The sequence below is a fragment of the Stylophora pistillata genome, chromosome 6 (assembly GCF_964205215.1).
Source record: "Stylophora pistillata chromosome 6, jaStyPist1.2, whole genome shotgun sequence".
In the NCBI taxonomy this organism is placed as follows: domain Eukaryota; kingdom Metazoa; phylum Cnidaria; class Anthozoa; order Scleractinia; family Pocilloporidae; genus Stylophora; species Stylophora pistillata.
In genome coordinates this window covers 21939575-21962666 of record NC_142524.1, presented here as the reverse complement: position 1 = coordinate 21962666, position 23092 = coordinate 21939575, and the positions used below count along the sequence as shown (strand labels likewise).

At 37.2% G+C, this 23092-nt stretch overlaps 3 protein-coding genes across 3 annotated transcripts; 2 read left to right on the top strand and 1 right to left on the bottom strand.

Moving 5' to 3' along the window:
• Window positions 1-1720: 1720 nt before the first annotated feature.
• LOC148728799 (uncharacterized) lies at window positions 1721-6670 on the bottom strand. The gene is made up of 4 exons (XM_088763573.1): window positions 6609-6670; window positions 6324-6404; window positions 4634-4705; window positions 1721-2629 (listed from the first exon to the last, which is right to left on the bottom strand). Exons 1-4 carry the CDS (start codon window positions 6645-6647, stop codon window positions 2540-2542), a joined length of 282 nt encoding a protein of 93 aa, XP_088619699.1. The 5' UTR covers window positions 6648-6670; the 3' UTR covers window positions 1721-2539.
• A 33-nt stretch (window positions 6671-6703) lies between these two features.
• Window positions 6704-16028, top strand: LOC148728798 (small ribosomal subunit protein uS5m-like). The gene is made up of 11 exons (XM_088763562.1): window positions 6704-6817; window positions 7799-7876; window positions 8254-8354; window positions 9630-9807; window positions 10352-10386; window positions 11027-11114; window positions 11546-11592; window positions 12808-12865; window positions 13419-13481; window positions 14574-14710; window positions 15366-16028. Exons 1-11 carry the CDS (start codon window positions 6715-6717, stop codon window positions 15579-15581), a joined length of 1104 nt encoding a protein of 367 aa, XP_088619688.1. The 5' UTR covers window positions 6704-6714; the 3' UTR covers window positions 15582-16028.
• Window positions 16029-17114: 1086 nt separating this feature from the next.
• LOC111319556 (uncharacterized) lies at window positions 17115-21580 on the top strand. The gene is given in 9 exon segments (XM_088763563.1): window positions 17115-17190; window positions 18624-18793; window positions 18796-18924; window positions 19682-19796; window positions 19992-20028; window positions 20288-20426; window positions 20867-20919; window positions 20921-21252; window positions 21255-21580. Coding segments are annotated over 9 exon segments (1140 nt in total). The 3' UTR covers window positions 21344-21580.
• Window positions 21581-23092: the final 1512 nt, after the last annotated feature.

The following is a 23092-nucleotide window of genomic DNA, read 5'->3' as shown; positions in this document are numbered from 1 at the left end:
CAAGGAGAACAATAGCCAGATTAAGTCTAATGTATAAAATATGCCATGGCAACGTCGACATTGACAAAAATAGTTATTTGTGCCCCTCTAAAATTTGCGGAGCCAGAACTCGTTCTAGTCATACTTACAAATTTTTTAATATAAAAGCCATAGATAATGTATATTTGTATTCCTTTTTTCGACGCACCCTCGCATGGAACAAATGCATTCCTTTTTTCCACGCACCCACGCATGGAACAAACTTCCGAAAGATATTGTTGAAACCATCTCTTTAGAAACTTTTAAAACTAAGATTTCCAATATTTTAACGAGAAACTTTAAACTGTTAGACATTATTTCTATTGTTGTTATTTACAGTTTCTGTATTTTTGACGTTGGTGTAGTGTCTAACGAATTTACCGACGTATTTTAATATAGATGTAGATAATTTCCATTATCATTCGTAGATTACCGCTATTCAATATCACGAACACCTGGACACGTTCAGTTATTTAGTTATTTTTGCTTCGTTATGAGATGCCTCTGAAGAGAATTAAAAATGGGTGAAACTTATGAAGAACGTTGGTTAAGGACGGTGAGGATTGACATGGATTGTACCTGAAAAAACTAAATAAGATTACCTAAAAAAAGAAAAACTAAAAAAAAAAAAAAAAAAAAGGAGACAAATCAGAACAAAAGAAAAAGGCAAATTAAAATAAAGGGAAAAACAAAGATACCTAGTGATGCACTTTTTCATGGAACCTGTACTCCAATATCATCAACAGCTGTAAAAACCTCTTTTCAGGAGGCAATGAAAGCAGAAAGTAATCTAATTCAACATTCAAACTTTCTCGTTGTTCTTCTGAGAGAGACCATCTTATAAACATTGACCTATTATTGTTTTAATGAAAACGGAATCTTCAAACTGTTTTATCTTAGCAGCAGTATAATTTATTTCTACCATAGACCCACCAGGCTTATGTAAATATACCATTTAGATATTCAAAAATGATTTATTCGAACATGCATACATCTCACATTATATTTAATCTTCTACAGAGGCAATATTCATAGTGAGTATATTGATATCTCACTTGAGGGGCATAGAAATACTTAAAAGAAATCGAACTCAAAATTTTCAAAAAGAAAAAAATACTTTCAGAAACTCAGAGCGATGTTTATGAAACGCCGATCGCAATGTGCATTCATTTTACTGAACTTGGCAGAGTACCCAATAATATCTGTCAAAATAGATCATTATGTAAGCAGGTTTGGTTTTTCATAATACAGGTCTTGCCTGCCTTGAACCAAAGTCGTTTCCGACCAACAGTACATAGGTAAAAATTTCATATCATCCAGGAGTGTTGAACGATTCGGCCATGCATCCTGTGTTTCCCTCCGTTCTTTTGGTGGAGCTTCGCGTCATGAAACTCAGGATTGTCGATTCACAGGGTTAGTAGCGGCCAAAATCATATCAACGTCTTAACAATAGTAGCGTTTTTCCTTTTGTTGGGATATTGACTTAAGTTTGTTGGGATATTGACCTTGGCTTTACTTTGTGTTTGTTTGCTGTTTATTTCTTTAACTTATTATGCTAGATGTTTATGTCTGTTTTCATTTAAATATATTGGCTCTTGGGAATTGAATTGATGATTGCAGCAGTCTGTAGGGATCGATCTAATAAACTTCCGGCCCTAATCCATACCATTTTTAATTCGATTTAAAAGGAAAGGCGCAGAAATGAAACATTTAAATCTTTTATTAGTAAAAACCATGACATTCCTGTTTTTTGTGATGTCCCAAAAATTCCTTAATTGATCTCAGGCCAGCTAGTTTTAAAACTTTTTCGATGACAATTAAAATGCTGAAATCCTAAAGAGAGTAATATCAGTGTTACATGTACAACTGACAATAGAAAACGCTTTTAAGTGTTAGAACGCTTTAGCAATTGGGTCACATTCTCTGCAAACTCACAGGTAAACTTTTCAGTTTGCCAAAAAGAAATATTTAACGGTACATCGTTAAGTCTGGTGTGCCTTTCGAACATCTATTTTACACCATGACGCTGCAAATTCCTCGATTTGAACTCTACGCAACTTTAAACCCTATGGAACTTACCTATTCCCCTAAAATTTAATCAATTTTGGATTTTGTGCAGAGCAGGTCCTGATATTCCATCGATTAGTCTGCAACATGTCCAAGATGGCGTGAAAAAGCAACATGCTCAAAAAGCGCCTCCCAGTTTTTTTGTTTTTGTTTTTGTTTTTGTTTTTTTTTTTCACAATCAAGTATTTCAACGTGTGCTGAAAACATTTATCCGTCTTCGGTGCCGAAATGAACTTTACGTTTGCTCAAGAGTGAATAAGGACGTTTCCAAATTTAACCTGCGCAGTGAGAACAGAGCCCTAAACGTTATTAGGAAAAATAAGGGGCTGTGAGAAATTGATGCCATTAAGATAGAATTCTTATCCTTTCAATTACATACTTTATCGTTGCTCATCTAAAACGCATTACTGAAACCCTCCATATCTTAGGAGTTCTCTGATGCAGACCAATGCCGTCATTTGGAGTTCGGTCCTGAAGGAAGTTTTGACAGGAAACGTCTCAAAAACCATGTGATCCGCATCGTTCGAGTTATGGTACAGGAGTTCTGCAAAAATATGTATGAAATGGAACCCAACTGTGTCAGCATCAATCTTGAGAAACAAGTATGTGAATTGAATAATGTCACACACCAAGGATACGAAGGCGATTGGGTTGAGGAGAAAACTTCTTCTACCCTGCATCTGAGAATTCTTTTTCCCGCGCGGTAAACCAAAAATTTCCCGTGCGGGAGTGGGCTAGTCAAGTGACATCACGACTTCCTTTTACCCGATTGGTTTGTTTGTCGGCGGTGGTTCTTCGCGCGAGAAGACAAGATGATTTAATTAGTATTCCAGTTTCGGATGAGTTGTAAGCCTAACTATATCAAGGACTCTTGAAAAATCGCTCGAGATTAGCGCAGCGTAAACTTTCATGCTGACTTAATAAAATGTCAATGGCGGATGTTTTGGATGTTGGGCCAAAAAAAAAAGAAAAGGAAAACACTGAATGGTGTCTTCAAGGCTGAGCGGTTGGTGGCGGTAAAGAACGCAAAGGTAAGGATATCGAACGATTGCCATGACAAATCTTTATAAAGCTGGAAAAAAAGCCGTCAAAATATAGACAAAAATTGAGTATAAATGGATTTTTATTGTAGTCGGAGATGCCTGTTTATCTGATCAAGTGGCGGGGTTGAGGGTCCAGACACAGCACGTGCGAGTAAGAAATCCACAATTTGGATCACGGTCTTTCACGGCAAGTCCTGCTTTAGACGCCACAAGTGTTAAACATGTTCCCTTTCAGATAACTCTGCTTGTATTTTTTAAATAAAAAGCAAAATTTTAATGAAATTCTGCCGATTCCTGGTAGACCACCAGGCGCTACCGTTAATTACTTCATGCTCAAGCATTTAAAGAAAGTAAATGTTTTTATTCGGAGATTTTCGCATGTAAAATGGGGTTGACAGGCCTACACGACTGCCCAGCGCGTGTTTGGAGTAGGCTATTCAAAGTTTGGCCCTAACGAGTATGTCTTAGGGCGACCGTCCTCTTTTATAAGATACGAGAAGCGGATTTTTGTATATTTCGTTCAGTAGTAGTTGTGTTTCTATTAAATGCCAGTGTCTCATGAGAAATTGCTTTAGGTTTGGCACTGATGGTTGGTATTGTGTAATAAAAGGTAAGATTCGTTGGTTCGTCTTTTGTTTCTATTGAAGAGCTAATTTCCTGTTTTTTAATTCACTTCTGAGAGGGTTGTGCTAATGAGGTCCTCTGGGTAGCCTCTCTTTAGCAAATGCGCTTCATTTGTAATTTTGGTATATAATATAGATATCGCCACCCTTAGGGCAAAAGTTGTGTTTTTCGTATAGGCTAAAATGCAATATTTTGAGCAGATACTGCAATGTTTTTGCAGGGAGAGAGTTTCCTGCATTGCTTTAGTGTTGTTCTTTATTGATTACCCTGTTTTGGGGGCAAAAACATAACCTATGCCCCAAGGGAAAGGGTCGTGGATACGTACACACAATTGGCCAAAAGTAAGAGCCAATAGAAACAAGGGATTTTCGATGTTTCTAACGAGTACGAAATGGCTGTGAAACACCTCATGTGTGACTGATACCGAGAACGAATCTCTACCAGTCTATTTAGTTAATCGGCAACTGACGAGATCCACAAGATTAGGATCGAAACCGCGGTCTTGCCTGACTATCTACAGAAAATGTCCAAAGACATTATAACGGCAGATGGGCTATTAAACGCCCCGGGCCAAAGCAATGCCATTCAGAGAATGAAGAAAACATGGAAGTCTCATACGACACCGACACTGAAGATGATCTACTCGGTAAGTCTGACGATAACGAAGAAATCCCTCTGTACCAAATACCTAGCAGAACATACCTAGAATCCCTACAATATTAGGAATCCCTACTATATAGGAAAATCGTGAGGTTAGCCATCGCAAATGGAGTTCCAAAGCTTAGCTACGAAGCTAGCAAAAGAGCCCTGGCTTTGATTCAATCTCGACGACAAGTGCAAATTCTATGGACGTTAACAGCGAGGTAATAGTACTGATCTACCTTGTATGCCTCCTCTATTAACACTTCTCTTCCCTTGTTGGGAAACGCTTTTAGGGCTTCTTCCCTGTTCAACTGAGAAAAAAAAAAATTCATTCACGTTCATGAAATTATATATATGTTACAGTGCCTCTGGTTGTCCATAACTTAAAGCCATGGCTTGATTACGGCCTTTTCCTTTACTTTCCTTGGTATAATAAGCAAGACGCTTCACTCACATTGCTTCGTCTTCTCGGATAAGACGTAAAGCCGTAGGTTCCGTCTCCTGCAGGGTTTGGGGTAGGAGACATAAATTTCCCATGCACGAGATTACTGTGTAGTGGATGTCCTCCCCGGGGTGGGATGGGTGGGATTATGAAATCGCTATATGGACTGAAGCGGCTGCCAGAGGCGCCTGATAAAAATGCTGACGTCCCATCTTAACCTTACGATACTGTTAAGCGTGACTGAATATATCCACGAAGAATTCTGAGCTATATAAATGTAAATGTAATGTAATGAGACGATATCTACCCTCGCATACCCTAAAAACTTTATATAATTCTCTTTTCCTACCATACATTAATTATTGTAATTTGATTTGGGGTCTACATTTGCCTCCTACCTCGAACCTCTTTATATACTACAAAAAAAAAGCCATTCGTATCACCTTCTCTCCTCCACTAACACATACTAAACCACTTTTTTCTAAGCTCAATATTCTTTTGCTCCACTTACTCTACAAATTCTATGTATCCTGTTTTGTTTTCTCATATTTCAATGGCCTTGTGCTTGCCACTCTTTCTTCGCTTTTACAATTCGATCATGAGTTTCATGATTATTAAAATCACTCTTGCTTTAACTTACACAAATTCTCGCGTAGGTATCAGTTTGCTATTTGTTCCCAAGCCCCAACTATTTGGAATGATATCCCTCTGACTTTCCGTAACAGCCTTACCATTAGTATCTTCAAAAAGAAGCTTAAATTGTATTTCTTGAACCTGAATTAAATTTTTAGCTACCAAAATTTAATATTATACTGAAACTCTGATATACCCGGACTATTGTTTACTACTTAGATTAATCTACTGCTCTTTGTAAATTTGTGAACAATTATACTGAACTTCTACTATACCCCGATCATTGTTTATTACCTACATTTGATTAGGTTAGATTATATTAGAATACCTTAGATTAGTCTATTGTTCTTTGAAAAATTAGTCTTTGTCTCTGACCATAAGCCATTTAAGCCTCTGATTTTGGCCAATCTTAGGAGTTCACTTGTATGACACAAACAACAATAATAAAGAATGAAAGAATAAAGAATAAATGTAATAATACTAACATTCGAGTAGGTTTCACTTCGCTCATTTTTGTTCATGTCATCGTATTCTTATTATTATTATTATTTTTTTTTTTTACTTTGGCATTGCATGCATGATACATCATGACAATATGAAAACGTTGATCGAGGGATTTTAGTAATTTTTAGCCATAAATGGTTCCCTGACTGTAAATTGGAAGAAAGGTATGTTTATAAATATCTTTTCCAATCATCAACGGGAAAGTAATGTTGAACAAAAGCATTATCTCCAGTGAGATAAGAGTGAGGAAAGAGAATGGACTCGATATAATTACCGGCGCGCGCGCAGGTTTGCAGATATTTGATTTAAAGTTCGATGAGGACATAAGTCATGAAAATTTATCAGCTTACCCTGTATATCTTTTCATCCCGGCGCTTAATTTTTATCTCAGTGAATTCCTTCAATGCAAATGATCCACCAACGATCAGACCCTTAAAGAAAATAATAGAAGAAAAAAGCTGTAACGTACGTAGCGATGTCCTACATATGGTTTTCTCTTAATAACCCAAAAGTTAAAGTAAAATAAATAACTCGATGACAAATGAAAATTGTAATATTAATTTTAAAAGAGATAAATTTGTCGATGACCTATTTTTATGAAGGCAATACTCATAGACAGAAAGTGATCCACTTACGATCATAGGGACACCAAATTTAATAAACTGGGCCGCCATATTGAGCGGCTAAGTAGCCAGGCATTCGTGAATGCTCCCAGCCTTAGTAGCCGCTCTTGAAATCAAGATGGCGGCTGTTCTCAGGAGATGTGTGTTCTGCCTAAACTTTGCTCAACCCTCACTTTTAAGGAAGAGTGGCTATTTAACGAGTTTTTCAGGTTTAAAAAAAGGTAAAATATTTAAGTTCTCAGCGTCATGAACATTAACTTTTCTCAACAGGAACCAAACGATCGTACACATTTCCAAAGTTCTCACAACTTCTTCGAATCTCCGTCACTTTTCAAGACGTTATTGACACTTGTGAATTTGTTCAGCTCTATGTTTACATTTTACTATGAATTTTTCAGAGCAAATGAAGGACTCATCTCAAGGTCCATGTATCGAAAAGACTTCTCATCACACAACCGCAGAATTATCATAGATATGCTAGACTGTGTTACTGACATGATCGAAGATTTAGGATGGACCACGTTCGAAACAAGAAGAAGGCAGTCTCGGTTAATACTTATAAGCTAACTCGCGGTCTTATTGATATAGATAATCGAGAATATGTAGTACCGCACTCCGAGAGTCGCACGAGGGAAGCCATCAATTTAAATTTCGCGTGCCTTATGCAAGTAAAGACGTTTTTAAATTTTCCTTCTTTCCAAGAACTATTATAACAGACTGGAACTGCCCCTCAGAGACCATTGTTTCGTCGACTTCCTTAGAAATTTTTAAAAATAGATTATCAGCCTTCTTAAATCATAGTTGTACATACATGTAGCTTATATAGTTTTCGTAATTTAACTTTTATTTTCAACATCAACATAGTTGTATTTTATTCATTTACTTATTTACTTTATTTATTTATTTGCTTTATTTTTACGGTTGGTGTGATATCTTGATGATTTTACCGACCTAATAACATGTAAATGTAAATGTAAACCTGTGCTTATTATCCTTCAATATATTATCATCGAAGATTCCCTTGTGCATTGTAGGGAGGTTTTGGTTGTAATGATTGTAATCTTAGCATCCACATTGGTAATGATACAAGATCTCAATTGAACCTGAAAGATTGCTCATCTCAGTAACTGAGTGGAAAATTTCCCCTCAGAAAAAAAAGTACACTTTCGAATGGAGATACCAAAATTGTTGCATTTTTACAGAGTCGCTGCTGATGAGGGGATTCATTTCAGCTCTGACGACACAAGACCGAAAGTGTCCTTATTCAAGCAAAAATAGAGGTACGATGTTCTTATTTCAAAGAAGGTACATTTGATCTAACCAGGGATCCCTATCTCCAGAAATCTGAAAATGTGCAGGTTTTGATGAAGTCTCCAACTAACTTCCCTTCTCAGTCTAAAGAAGTCTTGTCTACATGTGTTGCTGCATGCACAGACAATTAAAAAAAATCTATATCCACTTGCTAGGGCATATTTTAGATCCCAGGATTATTTCTTTGGTTTGAAAATGATGTAATTTAAAACAACATCTCCTTTTAGTGTTTCATGTCATGTACTTCTATGAGGTCTTGAGTCAACTGATTAATGATAATATACTGAATGAACTATACATGCACATTAGTAATCTAACACTGATATCTATTTCAAAATAATTTCAGAGTATGACATGTTGTGGAATGCTGTAACTGGTGGCAGAGGAACAGGGAGAGGGAATAAGAAAACTGTCGTCAAAGGAATTGATCCAAAACTACTTAAATATATATGGTAAGCCCAAGTACGTCTAAGATACCTCATCTGATGGTAATTGTACCTTGATTTAGACAGGGACAATGTTGAAGTATGCATAGGGAGGGGGAGGGAGTGGAGTTTTGCTTCTGCTCCAGGCTGGGTGCTGAAATAATATGTAGAAATAAAATGTTAGTTTAAATTCTTGTTTCTTGTGACTTCCTTCTCCTTCTTGCATCCATCATTTAGTAAAAAGGAAACTCATTAGTCAGGCCAGGTCCCTTCAGTTGATGCATGTAAAGTACCCTCATAGAAGTCCTATATTTGAAGTGCCTGACTTGAAATTGCAGCTAGCAGCCTAATTTCTTCGTGACAATGCCAATTATACCTCCTTAAAAGTTTGCTGGAATACATTATCAGGTCTGATTTTTACTATTTCATAAATAGCGCTCTCTGCTGCGAGGATCGTGCATCATATGGAATACATTATATTAAAATCAAATTCAAGTTCTTTAGTTTTAAAAATTGCTGAAAAATATATATAGGTATATTTCAGATCAAAAGGTTAAGATTTGTCAGTTTTCAATGTTTATACCAGGCAAAGTTCTTCACTCTCACATAGGTTTCCTCACACACTACTGTCTTGTGTAAGAAACCTTTTTCCCCCATGTGTACCTCCCCTACATAGCAGAATTTTGTCCTTAAATTTCCTCTAATGTTAGAGGACTGATTAACCAGTTAGAATCCTTCTTTTGTGCATATATTGGGGGTACAAGAAGACATCTTTCAAAGTTGATGAACTGAAGTAAATGGAGTTTGGAAAGCTTATGTTTGGACTGTCTTATACCAGAGCAAAGTTATAATTACTACATGCAGATCTCTATGACATTTACACAAGGTTCGTACAGGTCATGGAAAACCTGGAAAGTCATGTAATTTCAAATTTTCATTTTCCAGGCCTGGAAAGTCATGAAATTTAGGTTTGGGTCATGGAAAGTCATGAAAAATCAATATGCTCTCTATGAGTGAAAGGCAATAAGACCCAAAGTTTGAAAAGTGAACTGACGAGTCCAAAAATCAGATTTAAGTTTCATTACAAATAAACAGACGCATGCATTGTGAGAACGTTTGTTAACAGGTCATGGAATCTTTCAAAAGGTCATGGAAAAAGTCATGGAAAGTCATGGAATTTTAACAGGTCAAAAGTGTACGAAACCCGTTACACTGATCAGTACTTTTCATCTCCTAAAAAGTATCACAGGAATGTACAATGTGTAGTGTATTAAACATATTGAATGTTCAATTGTTAGACAAGGCTGGCCTCAAGTGGAAAGGATACAATGTTCCTATGAATGAGGGGGCAGAAATAGACAGAGATGATAAAAGTACAGCAGAGGCTGTACAAGCAAAGAAAACATTTGCAAGAGGTTGGGCTGGAAAGAGCTGGCCAGGGAGAAGTTGTGGACGCCCTTTTACTCCTGATGGAAGTGAGTTTGTGAATAAGATTCCTTGAAATAAAAGTATTTCAAATATTGCTGGCCACAGTTTTAGAGCTTTTAGCATGAGCCCTTTGATTCCTAAGGATGAGTAGCAATCTACAGCTGCAATTTCTCCTTACAATGTCAGGGCTCAAAATTAATGCTTGCAAACTCGCAAAATGGGAGTGATTTGATGATGTGCAAACTTGTCAGAAAAATATCCACTAGTTAGCAAACATCTGCAAGCCAGAATCATCCATGTCTCCCAAAGATTTGGAGAAAGCCATTCAAATGTGAAAATAAATGTACAGAGGACATCTGAGGAAAATAAAACAGCAGACACTGAACTTTTTGATAGACACTGCCCAGCAGTATTTACAACAAGGCTCGGTGTACCCACCCTGTGCATTCCCATCGTGTTATCATTCCTTGTGGTTTTGGAGCTATAATTTTCATATCACTTTGCAACAACAGCTTACTATTTTTTTTTCTGTAGTTTAACAGAGAAGCCAGAAATGAATCACTGCTTTCTTCATTTTCAATTTGTTTTCAGGGGAATTGAAAGATTTCTTTTCTGTGTGCATTGAGGTGCTGTATGTTTGTTTTCAGATACATGACTTGTAAACAGCAAATGATATATCACCATTATGATAATAAACCTCTGTAGAAAAAAAAAAAAACTTTGAGTTCATTTCCTGGAGTTATTTCAGGAATAAGAGCATGCAAATAAGGGAAAAGAAATCATTATCAAGCTTAATTTTATGTTGTGGATCTTGAAAAGAAATGGACCTAGGGGCAATTAGAAATAAAATAAATCCTGCCCCCATGCTCACAATCTTATAGAAAATCATGGCAAAAACTGAAGTGTGTTGGACTGGAGAGGTTGTTGCTTTAGCTGGTTTGGAAAAATCACAGGATGACTTTAAACTGATTTGTTTCCATGCTTCAATAATTGAGGCTGGGCTGGCAATGCTGGAAATGTCTTCTCACCAGTATGGGATGGTATTGGAAAGAGATGACCAACTAAATGTTAATGTGAACATAAATTTCCCTTGTTCCGAGGAATTTTTTCTTTTTTTTCTTCAGTTGTAATTTGTATCACACAAAAAAAGTAGTGATATACAAAGTGATGGAGGTACAAACTGTGCTGGCAAGGTCAAATGTTACAAAGAATTGAAAAGACAGAAAAGAAATACTTATCAGAAACGTACTTTAAATTGATTTTTAGTTGCGACGAGTGTCTAACACAAAGGCTGGTGGAAGAAGGAAAACACTGCGTGCCTTGGTGGTAGCTGGGAATCGAAATGGGCTAGTAGGTACATCATGTATTTTATGTATATTGTGGAATGAAAAATGAAAATCAAAGTGATCTTCACAGTAATGAACACTACTTGAACAGAAGTGAAAATAAGGCCTGAAAAAAATCCTGATTTTCATATATTCACTATTATTTATTTATCACTTCACAGGTTTATTATGAGCCATCATGGTGACCAGCTCCCAGTTGGCTCGTTATCATAGTTTGTAGAGCACTGTACCTGTATCGAAGAGATCATGGGTTTAAGTTCCGTACAGGCCTGAATCTTTTTCAGGCTTTATTTTCACTACAGCTCAAGTGGTGTACATTACTGCAAAGATTGCCTTGATATACATTTCTTAATCAACAGTTTACATATATGATTTTCATAGATTCACAGTCATTTCTATGTATAAGTAAAGTGTGAAATATGTGTTATTTTATTTGTAGGTTTTGGCGTTGGGAGAGGGCAAACTGCCCTGAGTGCAATATTTGAGGTATGTAAGGAAAGTATTTTTTCGTTTGATTATCTGCACTTCATTCAGATTTCAAATTACCTCGATTTAATACCATTAAATATGGAAAGCACTCTGTTAGATACTATGGCCATCTCCTCCGGTCGAAACTTACGAAAGAGTTACGCAGTGAAGATAGTCTGTATGGATTTAAGACTAAAAGCAGGAGAACGGACCTGACTGTCATAACTGATGATGGCTGCAAAAAATGTAGACTTTGCAACAGTTCATTTTGAGACTATGATAGTGATAAATAAATTTAATTTATAAATAGGTTAGGTAAATAATTCTATTTGTAGATAGGTTTTAGATTTCTTACTTTTGTTACGCATTATTACCCTGTGTGTTCCCAATTGGTGCTATGCGCTAGATTTTCTCGCGACACATAAATAAAGTTCACTACTACTATTACTACCGGTGCCATACTTTAAATGCTCACTGGTAAACCCACCCTCTCAAAAAAAATTTTGTTGTACTCCCCTCCTCCTCCCCCCCCCCCCCTCCGCACCTTTCTCCAATTCAAAAATTCCAATTATTATGAGGTAAAAGCACAGCGCTGAGTAATAAATGTTTTGATATGATATTTTGAGTGTTATACAGTACAGGTGTAGGCATATCAATAATTTTTTTGTTGTGGCTAGAAAACCTTTCACTACAAAATATGTCGGTAGTTGAAAGCCTGATTTAGTTCCCGTTTCAAACAGTGTAGATTTTTACAACCAAGGGGTTATGCAATGCGCACGGGTTAGGGCTTGGAAAGGTTACGGTTCAGAGAAGAAATGATTTATCGAACCACTATCTTCTAATGAGTTCCGAGTAAAGTGCCCTTCGCACCTCCCCCTCTCTCTCACTTCAATAAGCATCCCTTTCTCCCCCCCCGTCTGTAATCTCGCCACCTTTGGCCTGTTTTCTGTTTTTTTTTTTTTTTTTTTTTTTTACACTTTTAACTTCGTAATCGAGTTAATAGAAAAAAAAATTAAGTAAAATTAAAAAAAAGGATTGACCAGTTTTTCATGGAGCTGAGTGACCGAGCACCTTTTATCCTGATTACGACGGATGTTAAAAATAACAACAACAGCAAGGAACGGGAACTGATTTAAAGAGAGGTTTAATCTGCGGTGCCAATCTTAGATTCATTGTTGAGTTCTGCAGAGACCGACATGGTATTAACTTGTACCTTGCGTGTTGTTTTATCAGGCAAGAAACAGAGCCGTAAACTATCTATACCATATTGAACGGTGCGACAACCACACAAGTAAGTTTTCACCTCCAAGGAACTCCTAGACAGTTCTGACGTACATGTATCTTTAATTGGCCAGCTTTTTGAACAGATTTTGCACAGCAAATTGAGGGCTGTAGGAACTTCAAGAAATAAAAGATACTAATTACGTTGCAGTCAAAATTTTGCAAATGGGGCCCTCAGTGTGCAAATTGGCGCTCGTGCCGAAGCGCTTATAAGGAGGGCCTGCTTGCTGGCTAAAGCGGATACGATGTTATACTCCCAGGCACATAAAAAAAAAACAGCAGCAACTATAACAGAAACAAAAAATCGATAAATAATAATACATATTGATTGTAGTTAAATGTAATTAAACGTTTTCTGGTCTCTTTCTTCTTTATACACCTTATTCCAAAATGGCTGAGACTTTATAATTCTTTTATGTTCATGTAAATTAGCCCTCGATGCCTCGATTCTACCAAGAAATTCTTTTCAATTCTGAAGATGCGATCGAGGCATCGAGGGCCAATTAACATATTAAGTATAAAAGAATAATACAATGGTGGCTATTTTGGAATAAGATGTATAGTTTTCCATGACATGGAAACGAAGTATCACTGCACGAAGATCAATTTTTTCAGGAAGCCGCGAGGTAATTTACTATAACTTGAACACCTGAATCTTTTTTCTCGTAAAGATCTTGCTGCTCTTTTCTCTCCCTAACCGCCTCCCGGTTAGCTCGATTGGTTAGAGCGCCGGACTGTTGTGTGGGTTGTCGAGAGTTCGAGCCCCGGCCGGACCAATACTCAAGGTCTTAAATAACTGAGGAGAATGTGCTACCTTTCTATACTATCATGAAATGGATAGACATTCTAGTCTTCTCGGATAAGGACGAATAAACCGTAGGTCCCGTCTCCAGCACCTATTGGTTAGTTAATTAGGTTAGGCAGGGGACGCTAAAGAACCCACTCACGAGATTACTGTGATGTGGTCTGGCCTGTTTACTGGGAATTGGGGGTAGAGGGCATCTTCAACTTCCTTTGATTCGTTGTAAAATGCAACATGCAGTCTGGCAATGTCCCCCGCACAGTGTTGTAAGAATGGCCTTGAGAAGCCCCGAGGGGAGTGGTCATCTAACCCATCCATCCATTCATCCGTCCGTCCGTCCGTCCGTCCGTCCGTCCATCCATCCATCCATCCATCTATCCATCCCTCTGCTGTGTAGTTTTGAAAGATATGAGCTAGAAGAACATAGAACTGTGAGAAATACACTGTATATGTATGCCTTGTTGATTCTCTTTTTAGTTGAATTTCTGTTTTGACGTACGTAGTGATATGAAAGAGTCCAAGGAATAAGGATTTGAAGGGGCGAAGATGGCGTTATATGAGTGATGGGTAAGGGGGGGGGAGGTTAACTACTTCAAAGGGATAAAACACTACTGCCTGGAAAGTCTTCCAAAGTGCGCCAAATGGTTATATACCGCCTCATTATTAATAAGTCCATTTTTTTTTATTTGTTCTTTTATTTATTTTGTTTATGAAATTAATGAAATATACATCTATTACTAATGACAACTGTGGCTCATTTCTGTCGTCGATAAGCATTCGCACGTAAGGAATGGAAGTATTTAGCTACATATTGTATTGAAGAAAACATGTGGACGTTAAACTTTTCATTCACCCGTGAATGTTAGATAATTTTGCTTCCTCTTACTTTTATGTTCAACATGTCTGTCTTCCCCAGGCTTCGGACTTCGCTGCCATCGAGCCATAAAAGAGATCGCAATGCTCGTTGGAATTGAAGACATGCGCTGTAAAGTGTACGGTACTACGAACGCTCTCAGCCTCGTTCGCGCGGTGTTCCAGGGACTGCTTAGTCAGGTAAACGTTTTTCGGCGTGAAAGCCGTCAAGAATGAAAAGTAACTTAGAAGCACCATCTAGTCGGAAATTTCAGCTTTTGGATAGCAATCGCTTGCTCAGTTGCAATTTCCCTTGTACATTCGTGGTGTTGGAACCTCATGTTGAACACAAGAACAAGATGATCGTAAATTAGTCATCTCATTGACTAAACACAACACTGACGAAGGGCTAACGCGCGAAACGTCATCTTTGGAACTCATTACGTTGGCCAATTTACATTATTAACTCAGTTGATAAAACCGAATTATCCCCTTACACTCCCCCACCGACGCAACACCGTAGTTTCTTTAGAAACTTACCCTCTTTAAATACAACACAGGATGGGATTGGCTGTTGGTAAAGATCTACAGCCTGTGCTAGGTTCTGAGAGAGTGCGAAAAAAACGTCGAGGGTCGGGCAACAAGAAAAATAACTATTGAAATAAAGCACATCTATAAATCAACCAAAACATCGACAAGGCGCTTGCCTGCGGCTCGTTTAACTTTCATAAAAGATTACTTTTTATTATTATTATCATTGTTGTTGTTTTTTTCTTATAACTTTATTTTGACGTCATCTCTAATCTTTACGTGAACGTACTCAAGACAAGACGGAATCTTTACGGTATCATTGCAGGAAACGCATCAGCAACTTGCAGACCGCACGGGCCTTAATGTGGTGGAGTTCAGACCTGAGTGTGGAAATAGACCCATGATTGTGGCCTCACCAAGTGACGAAGCCAGAAACAAGGTTCTCAAAAAGAAATCAGAAAAAGCCGAGTATAACTTCAATGAGGTCTTTGATCCTTACAGAGGACTCCATCGACCTAAGAAAGTGGAAGACTTGTTTTAGTCTACTGCATTTGGAATTGTTCAGAAGCAATAGTGTCTTTTCTTGTTGTACGGGGAATCCTTCGTTTTTAAAATTTAATTGACGAGAATTTCAAAAGTAAAGAGTGTCGTGTTCACTTTGATTGTGACAATGAGAGAGAGAATTTCTTCTCGACAACTTTTTGTGACATAGAAACGGTACTGAGGGTGTTGGTTTAGGGGTGTGGGAGAGACCTGAAACAAGTTCCGGGGTGTCAGTGTCTTTTCAAGAGGCCTTACTTTGACTCCCGTTTTCCACTTAAGCCTCTTGATTTGACTTTGACTTAGTTTGACTCCAGTCCGCCTCCTTTCCGAGCACCGACTAATCTGTTATCGTGTCGTAACTTTCCCTGCCTCTCTCTTAATCAAATGACTATAGCAGATGAGGTTAGTTTCCTTCTAATAAAATATGTCAAATTTCTGAAACATATCCTTGTCTATGTGACCATGGCTATATCGCGTCTTTTTTAAGAACGTTCTTGAATGTTTATCGAATGAAACAATTTCTATGCTTCTTTAGTTTTTCAAAGTCTCGCTGTGCGAATCTTTAAAATTTCAAATCTCATGCCCAACCTGATCGACACAGTGGGTGGCCAATTTTCTAGAACCAGGCAGTTCGGAAAGCCGCAAACTCTAGAAAAAATATATATCTTTCAAATCGGCACACTTAATCCCCACGATATCAGTAAACGCTTGTCATTCAACTAATTTATTTTCCCTATTTATCATGTTCCCACCAATAGCGTAGTTCCATTTTCTGTCATAAACAAACACAACCCACAACTCCTCCGTTCGCTCTGACGAAATGTAAGCTTAAGAAATTCTTTACGGTGGCCACTCTAAATTATCAACTCCGTTGATAATGCTAATTATCTCGTCATGCTACTCCGCCGACGTAGCGCAACAGTTTTTTATGAAACTCTCCACCCTTTGCTCATTTATCAATACATGACGTAGGTTGTTCCACTGGTAATTCCGCGCTTTCTGTCGTCCACATGTATTTGGTCTGAACCTCAATGACTCCATTTCTCTTAAAGGTGTTTTTTTCCTTCCTTTGTTTTTTTTTTTTTTTTTATAGGTGACGATATGTTTGGCCATTTCTTTTTTAGTTGACTTTTGAAACTCATCATAAAACTTGGAAAAATAGAAGCTGCAAAAGAAAAAATTCAGTAAGTTATTTCTCACCGTTAATTACCGGAAACAAAATGAATATCTACTTCAAAGGCCTAGTCGTGCCTCCATGCCACAATAACTTTCCATCAACCTCCTTGTGGCGGTAACTGAAATATCCTGTTGAACTAATGAATGTCGATTTTCGCGTCTCAGAACGTGGAATAGTTAGGTTTGATTAGTTTGTCAGTATGCTTGTATACGCATGCGTCCAGCCTCTTATAAACGCGAACAATTGCTGGACAGGTGAGCAAAGCGTCGATACGCAGGATACATCAGTTTTGTAAACCTAACGTACCTTCTGGACTTTCTGAAAAGGTGTTCCTTGAGACGTCTTCTTTCTTCCATGGTCTACACTACTCATGGTTGGATTTTAACACTTTTGCTCTATCTATGGTTGCCTTTGATAATTTGTGCGAAAGGTGAGCTATAATTTGAATTCTTTTAGTTTCTATCAGTTTCATCTCGACCGTCGAACATGCAATACAGAACTAGCGAGGCTCTTTCCGAAGTGTGAAAAAAAAACAGAAAAAAGAAATTAGCACACGTATTTGCAAATCATTTCGTATCTAGAAAAGTGTGATCTTTGCCTCAGGAGTAAAACAGAATATGGATGCTACAGAAGAGATGTTTGCTTCGCTTTACTGCGGCTGCTTGTCAAAACATCAAGCATTGCAACTATTAAATATCTTGAGTTAACTTTGCTCAACTTCGTTTTTGGACAATCCAAAAAGAAATTTGTCGAGTAAAACTTTGGCAATTACTAAATTTAGAAAATTCGCCTCAAGTTTTAGGAAATCAAATTTCCATTTTGTAACAACTGACTTCAATAAAACCAAGCATAACAAATGAAGAATGCATAACGCGTTAAGTATAGGTATAAATTACAGCGGGAGAACTAAAGCATTAAATCCTCAGTTCGCCAATTAAATAAAAATTCTTTATTTTGCAAAAGAATTAAGAGAGAAAAAAATTGAATTATTTCTTAATATAGAGAGTTTTAGAGGGGGCTTAAAAGTCAAATAAAACTTCTTCCTCTATGTATTTTTCATTATGACTATTTACCGTGTCAGTTTCAGAGCGTTTGGTTAATTCAGTGTCTCATTTAGCGATTTTTTATTATTTATAAAAACTTGAGGAATGCAAACAGCTGTCAAGCATTCTTGCGCAAACGCAACAGCATCAAACAATTACATTACTAGTTCAAGATACATTTTCAGAAACTCAGGGAATTGCATAGAAAAGCGGGAATGTCAGTCATAAATGTGTTGTTTCTCACTCTCTGTTATTTTCCCTTTTCATCTTTCTTGATTTGATTGATGCCACGACGCAAAAGTAAGTTACCTGGAAAGTGCTTCGATAAACACTACATACATCAAAAAAATTAATAAATAAATAATGAAATGAAAATGAAAAGTAATTAATCAAAAGTAAGAAACAATACAATACAAACCAAAACAAAATGAAAAATGAAAGTAGAAATTGATCAATTAATGATGAACTATTTTATTGTTTTAAAAAGAAAATATATTGCAAGACCCCAGGACTACATTACTAAACGTTACAGATAAAATGCCATCACTTCAATTTCTACAAATTAACCACATTGTAAACTTGATCAAAAGGAAATGAGAAAGGAAAAAGATACAAACAAAGAGAATTCATGAAATTAAAATTTGTATTGTACTAAGAAAATACACAAGAAAACAGATCTCTTTGGTTATAAGAAAAACAAAATTATCATGATTGACAAGTTTACTCTTTAAAAAAAAATGATTATAAGCCTGTGGCCTTACACTGTAACGAGGGATGTTAACAGAGCATTCTTTTCTTTTAAATCATTACCTGACTACAGGATTATGTAAACCACCTGAAGGACAAACCTTTCGAACACTTCCTCTAATGGTTCTACAGAAAGTCTTCCTCATAGAAAAGTTCTATTATTTACATGCGCCTTCTATTGGAACACTTGCAGTACATGATGTGTTCGACTGCACTTTTGGATGCCTCCACAATCCTCTCTCGGTTCTTCTGTGAATCTGGCCACCTCCGAAAGAGCAGACGGTACATTTTGGTGTGAGTTCTTGTCTTCCGATGGATACAGAAATCCAAAGGGATACAGGAGGAACCAGAGTTCGCACCACTTTAATCTAGACGTGAGTATGATTAGTATGTTTTATCAAATGGCAACGAGTGAAATTAGGAAATAATTTCACTTGCATTTTTTCAAAATTCTAATAATTTCCCGAGCCTTTAGACGAGTTAAATTACGCAAATGAAATTATTTCCTAATTTCACGAGAAAACCATTTGATTACCTTTTAATATCGTTCACAACCGCAATTGTTTTTACTGGTTTATTCTATCGAAAACCGAGAACAAGGAAGAATATAGTTTTCGTTTAAAGCATAGATTATTGTTAAAGTTTCTAATTTTCTGAGTTTCTTCACAAAAAATGCCTTTCGAATTCTTCCTGCCTGTTAATAATTTTCGGCCGCTTCTTTTAATTTCGTAACTTCTTTAAGGGTCACCGTCTTAAATCTCGACGCCATCTTGGCTCTGATCGAGATACAAGAGATGTTACCATAGCGATTTTGAAATCTCACTTGTGAAATTAAAATTAACGCTGAAATTTCGCCCCAAAATTAAGGAGTAATTTGTCACTTATGATATTATACATTCTACTTCGTGGACATACTCTTTCTACTTGTATAGTTCTCTTATTTTTATCATCATAGATATTATTAATTCCATTTAGTAGAATGAGTTCGGCGATGGAAGAATTTTCGTCAAAGAAGAATTCTACTACCCCACACCGGCACAGCTTCACTAATTCATCTTTTCTTAAAGCTCTAGAAATCTTGCCTCAGTCGCTACTTTGTATATTAATAATTTCATCTTTATATCGTGTCAGTCACCTTGTTCATCATATCCTTGCCACAATGGAGGCGCGTGTGAGGCAAACCACAGAGACAATACATTTGAATGCATCTGCGAGAGCGGTTTCACTGGAGAGTATTGCGAAAAAGGTAACACTGTTAAGCAAAGTAGTAAGAAATGGGTGATGATAACAGCGCACTTATTCACTCTAACACTTTAGGTGAAAAAACACTTGCCACATGAGGAACTGAGAAATTTATCTTCGTTTAAATGTGATAGTGATGATCTGTTCTTTTATTAGCCAGTATTAATCTGCTAACTCATACATTTTTTTTTCCTTACAGCATTGAAGGCATGTAAAGATATTTATGACGTTCACAAGCAAGTCGCGTGAGTTTTCGTGATCATTACAGAACCAAAAAAGAGTGAGACAATAAAAACAACGCCCGCATCACCATTGTTCCTTTAATAATCGTCTTTATAATTATTGGTGTCATCATCATTATCATCATTATTACTATTAGTATACCCGTTATCGTCATTATTTTATTATTTTTATCCTGATTACTATAACTTTCACAGTTAATTTTTGATATTAATATTTGTAATAGCATTACAATTATTATTAAGTTTAAAACCCTGTCCGTTACAGGCTTAACGTGAGTAAATTGGTCAATCTGAGCATCAGCGAGAAACCAGTCTCCATTCTTTGTCAGATGGGAGATTTTGGATGTGGAGATGGAGGATGGACGCCTGTGATGAAGATTGACGGCAGCAAGGTTTGAGTTTTTTTTCCTTCCAATGCAATTGCCAGATCAATACTTCCAGTATGTCGGAGTGCGTCCATCAGAACATTAATAATGAGATACCTGCACCGAATGAGTTAAACCGAAAGTAAAGTAATGCTAATAGTTCAACAAAACCTTTCGTACTGAGAGGTAGTAACCTTGCTTTCTCATGAATCTCTTTCAATCACGCTGCCTTTTGTCGAAACATGTATATGCTTTTTATACAAAGTGGTATGCGTATGAGCGATCATTGACAGTGACAGTGACCAGCGTTTCGACAGCTTCAGCGGAATCTCGCGGCTGCCAAAATGTCAGATTGTATCTCTTGGTATAAAACCAATCAGTGTATCGGGAATCAGACTCGTCTCTACAACTCTGTCGCAGATCAGTGTGGAAAACACGAACGAATGAATTCCTATTCTTTTTGACAGGTCACCTTTCACTTTCGCAAATCGTACTGGACTGATAAAAACGAACACAATCATTCTGTCCACTTACTGGAACACATCCTTCTCCAATATCTGTCTCGGTATGAAGATTGATCAACAACTCAAGTTCATTGTCATCAACAAGCAGGCTGACTCTCTGTACTCACTGATCACTGATGGGAAATATCGCAACACATCACTGGGGAGGGACACGTGGAAGAAGTTACTTGGTAATAATACTTCTTTACAGCTCAAATGTAACGAGGAAGGGGTTAACTCAGGATGTGCTGGTAAAATCGCATCCGCAAGGATTGGAATTGTGACCAATAACGAAGATGACTGCATTTCGTGTGATTCCAGGCTCGGGTTTGGTACAGAAGGAGTTGTTGATAAAACAAAACCTGTGGAAACGCGGCTAAATACGAGCCAGATAATGGAGACAAATACATCAAAGCCATGGGTTATGTATTGGTTCAGTGAAAGGAGTTTGCACTTTTGCCTTACAACGATGTTGCGGTTTTAAAGGACGTCTTAAATCTTCTTTCACTTGAACCCCATTCACACCAGCAAAACAACATCAGGAAAAGAAACAAATCGTGAAAAATGAATTTTTTTGTGGAATTAAGAAGTCACTAGTTTTGTATTTTCAGTGTTCTAAATTTGAAGTCAACAGACATTGGCTTAAGTGGCTTCTTTGAAAATAAAAATTTAAAACGGTGTTTGACAAAATAGCTTTAAAACATGTTAAAGCTTTAGTTTGAAAGGAGTATTAATACATCATGGTAGTGACTGACTGTAAAATAGTACCTCTCGCGTGATGATTACTAAATGTTAATAGTACTATGTGATGTCCAAATCGGTTTGTTATCACACCATCGATTTACCGAATCGAACGACAGAGAAGTGGAAGTCCGTATGTTAATGAAAAGCATATTTACTGGCTACACTGGAGGAGGCGAAATCCTGTTACAAATTTATTATAACCATTGCAATTTCAGAAAAAGACAAAATGTATTCATTGAATGAAAAGCTCATTATTGCGATCTATAAACACTTAACCATTTCAACCTTCGCCAAATACACTCTGAAAATTCCCAGAAAGAACTACCTTTATAACTTTGGAAATCCTCCGCTCGGAATGGTAGCCATTGCATAGCCATTGGTAGCCATTATAGTAATACATTTTGTGACGAAGATAATTATTTGAGTATACTAATTGTGATTGGTTGATGTATAACTGTCCAAGAGGAGGTTTCCATCCGTTTACAACTTTTTATAATCATTCATGAAAAATAAGGCAGTTTATCCACCAACTATATTAATTAAGGATTCTGCAAGGTCGTTGGTAGTGAGGCACTCTTGGTACCTATTACCGGGAGGCTGAGTGGGTAGGGCGCTATGCTTGTAAACTCTTGGTCCCAGGTTCAAGCCCTCCACCTTACTACTCACTGGATTTGTTCTCGCTCGGCTGCGCCAAGTTCAACTTCATGGCTGCACTTCAGTAGTATCTAGCCAAATGGCCTGCCTCTAGCCAGTTCGGATTTTTAGAATAATTTTTTTATTTATAATGTTTGTTTCCAGTTTGTTCGAACTGGGTTTGTAAACCCCTTTGGTAGTTAATGAGTATACACACATACCTACATTCTTTGTTAAACCAATTTATGAGTAATTTACTAACTTTAAAAATTCGGGCGCAACATCTGTCAAGAAATGTAAAAAAGATATATTAAAATTTACAAAACAACCAGTTGAACAATCAGACATGGTTTCATGCTACTCTGGTTATATGAATGTAACCGAGAAGTTACAATTCATAGACCCAGCGTTTCGACACTCCTGTCTAGTGCCTTCATCAGGGGTGATGTAATCGTTGCAACAACAGGTCCTTTTATATGCACACTGGTAGGCTGCCCTTTTTTCTTACAGGCGTTCACAGGCAGGCGTCAGGTGGTAAGCCGCTATCATCATGAGTGAACTTGGCAGAGCGTGATTTCATGTTAAGTTCAGACAACTGTTTTCAAATATTTTTTTTCCCAGAACTATCTCAAAATACATGAAGTACACTAGGACGTTATGCTTTACTTCATATCATATCTCTGCACGCTCCAGCATGTCTTTTTAATGAACAAGTCTTTTTTTAATAGAATGCCAGGATTTGTGGACTCCAAAGGCATGTCTCCGCCAGGCACTTACTTCATTGTTTCCGTCCAGTTTTTCCCACCCCTGCCC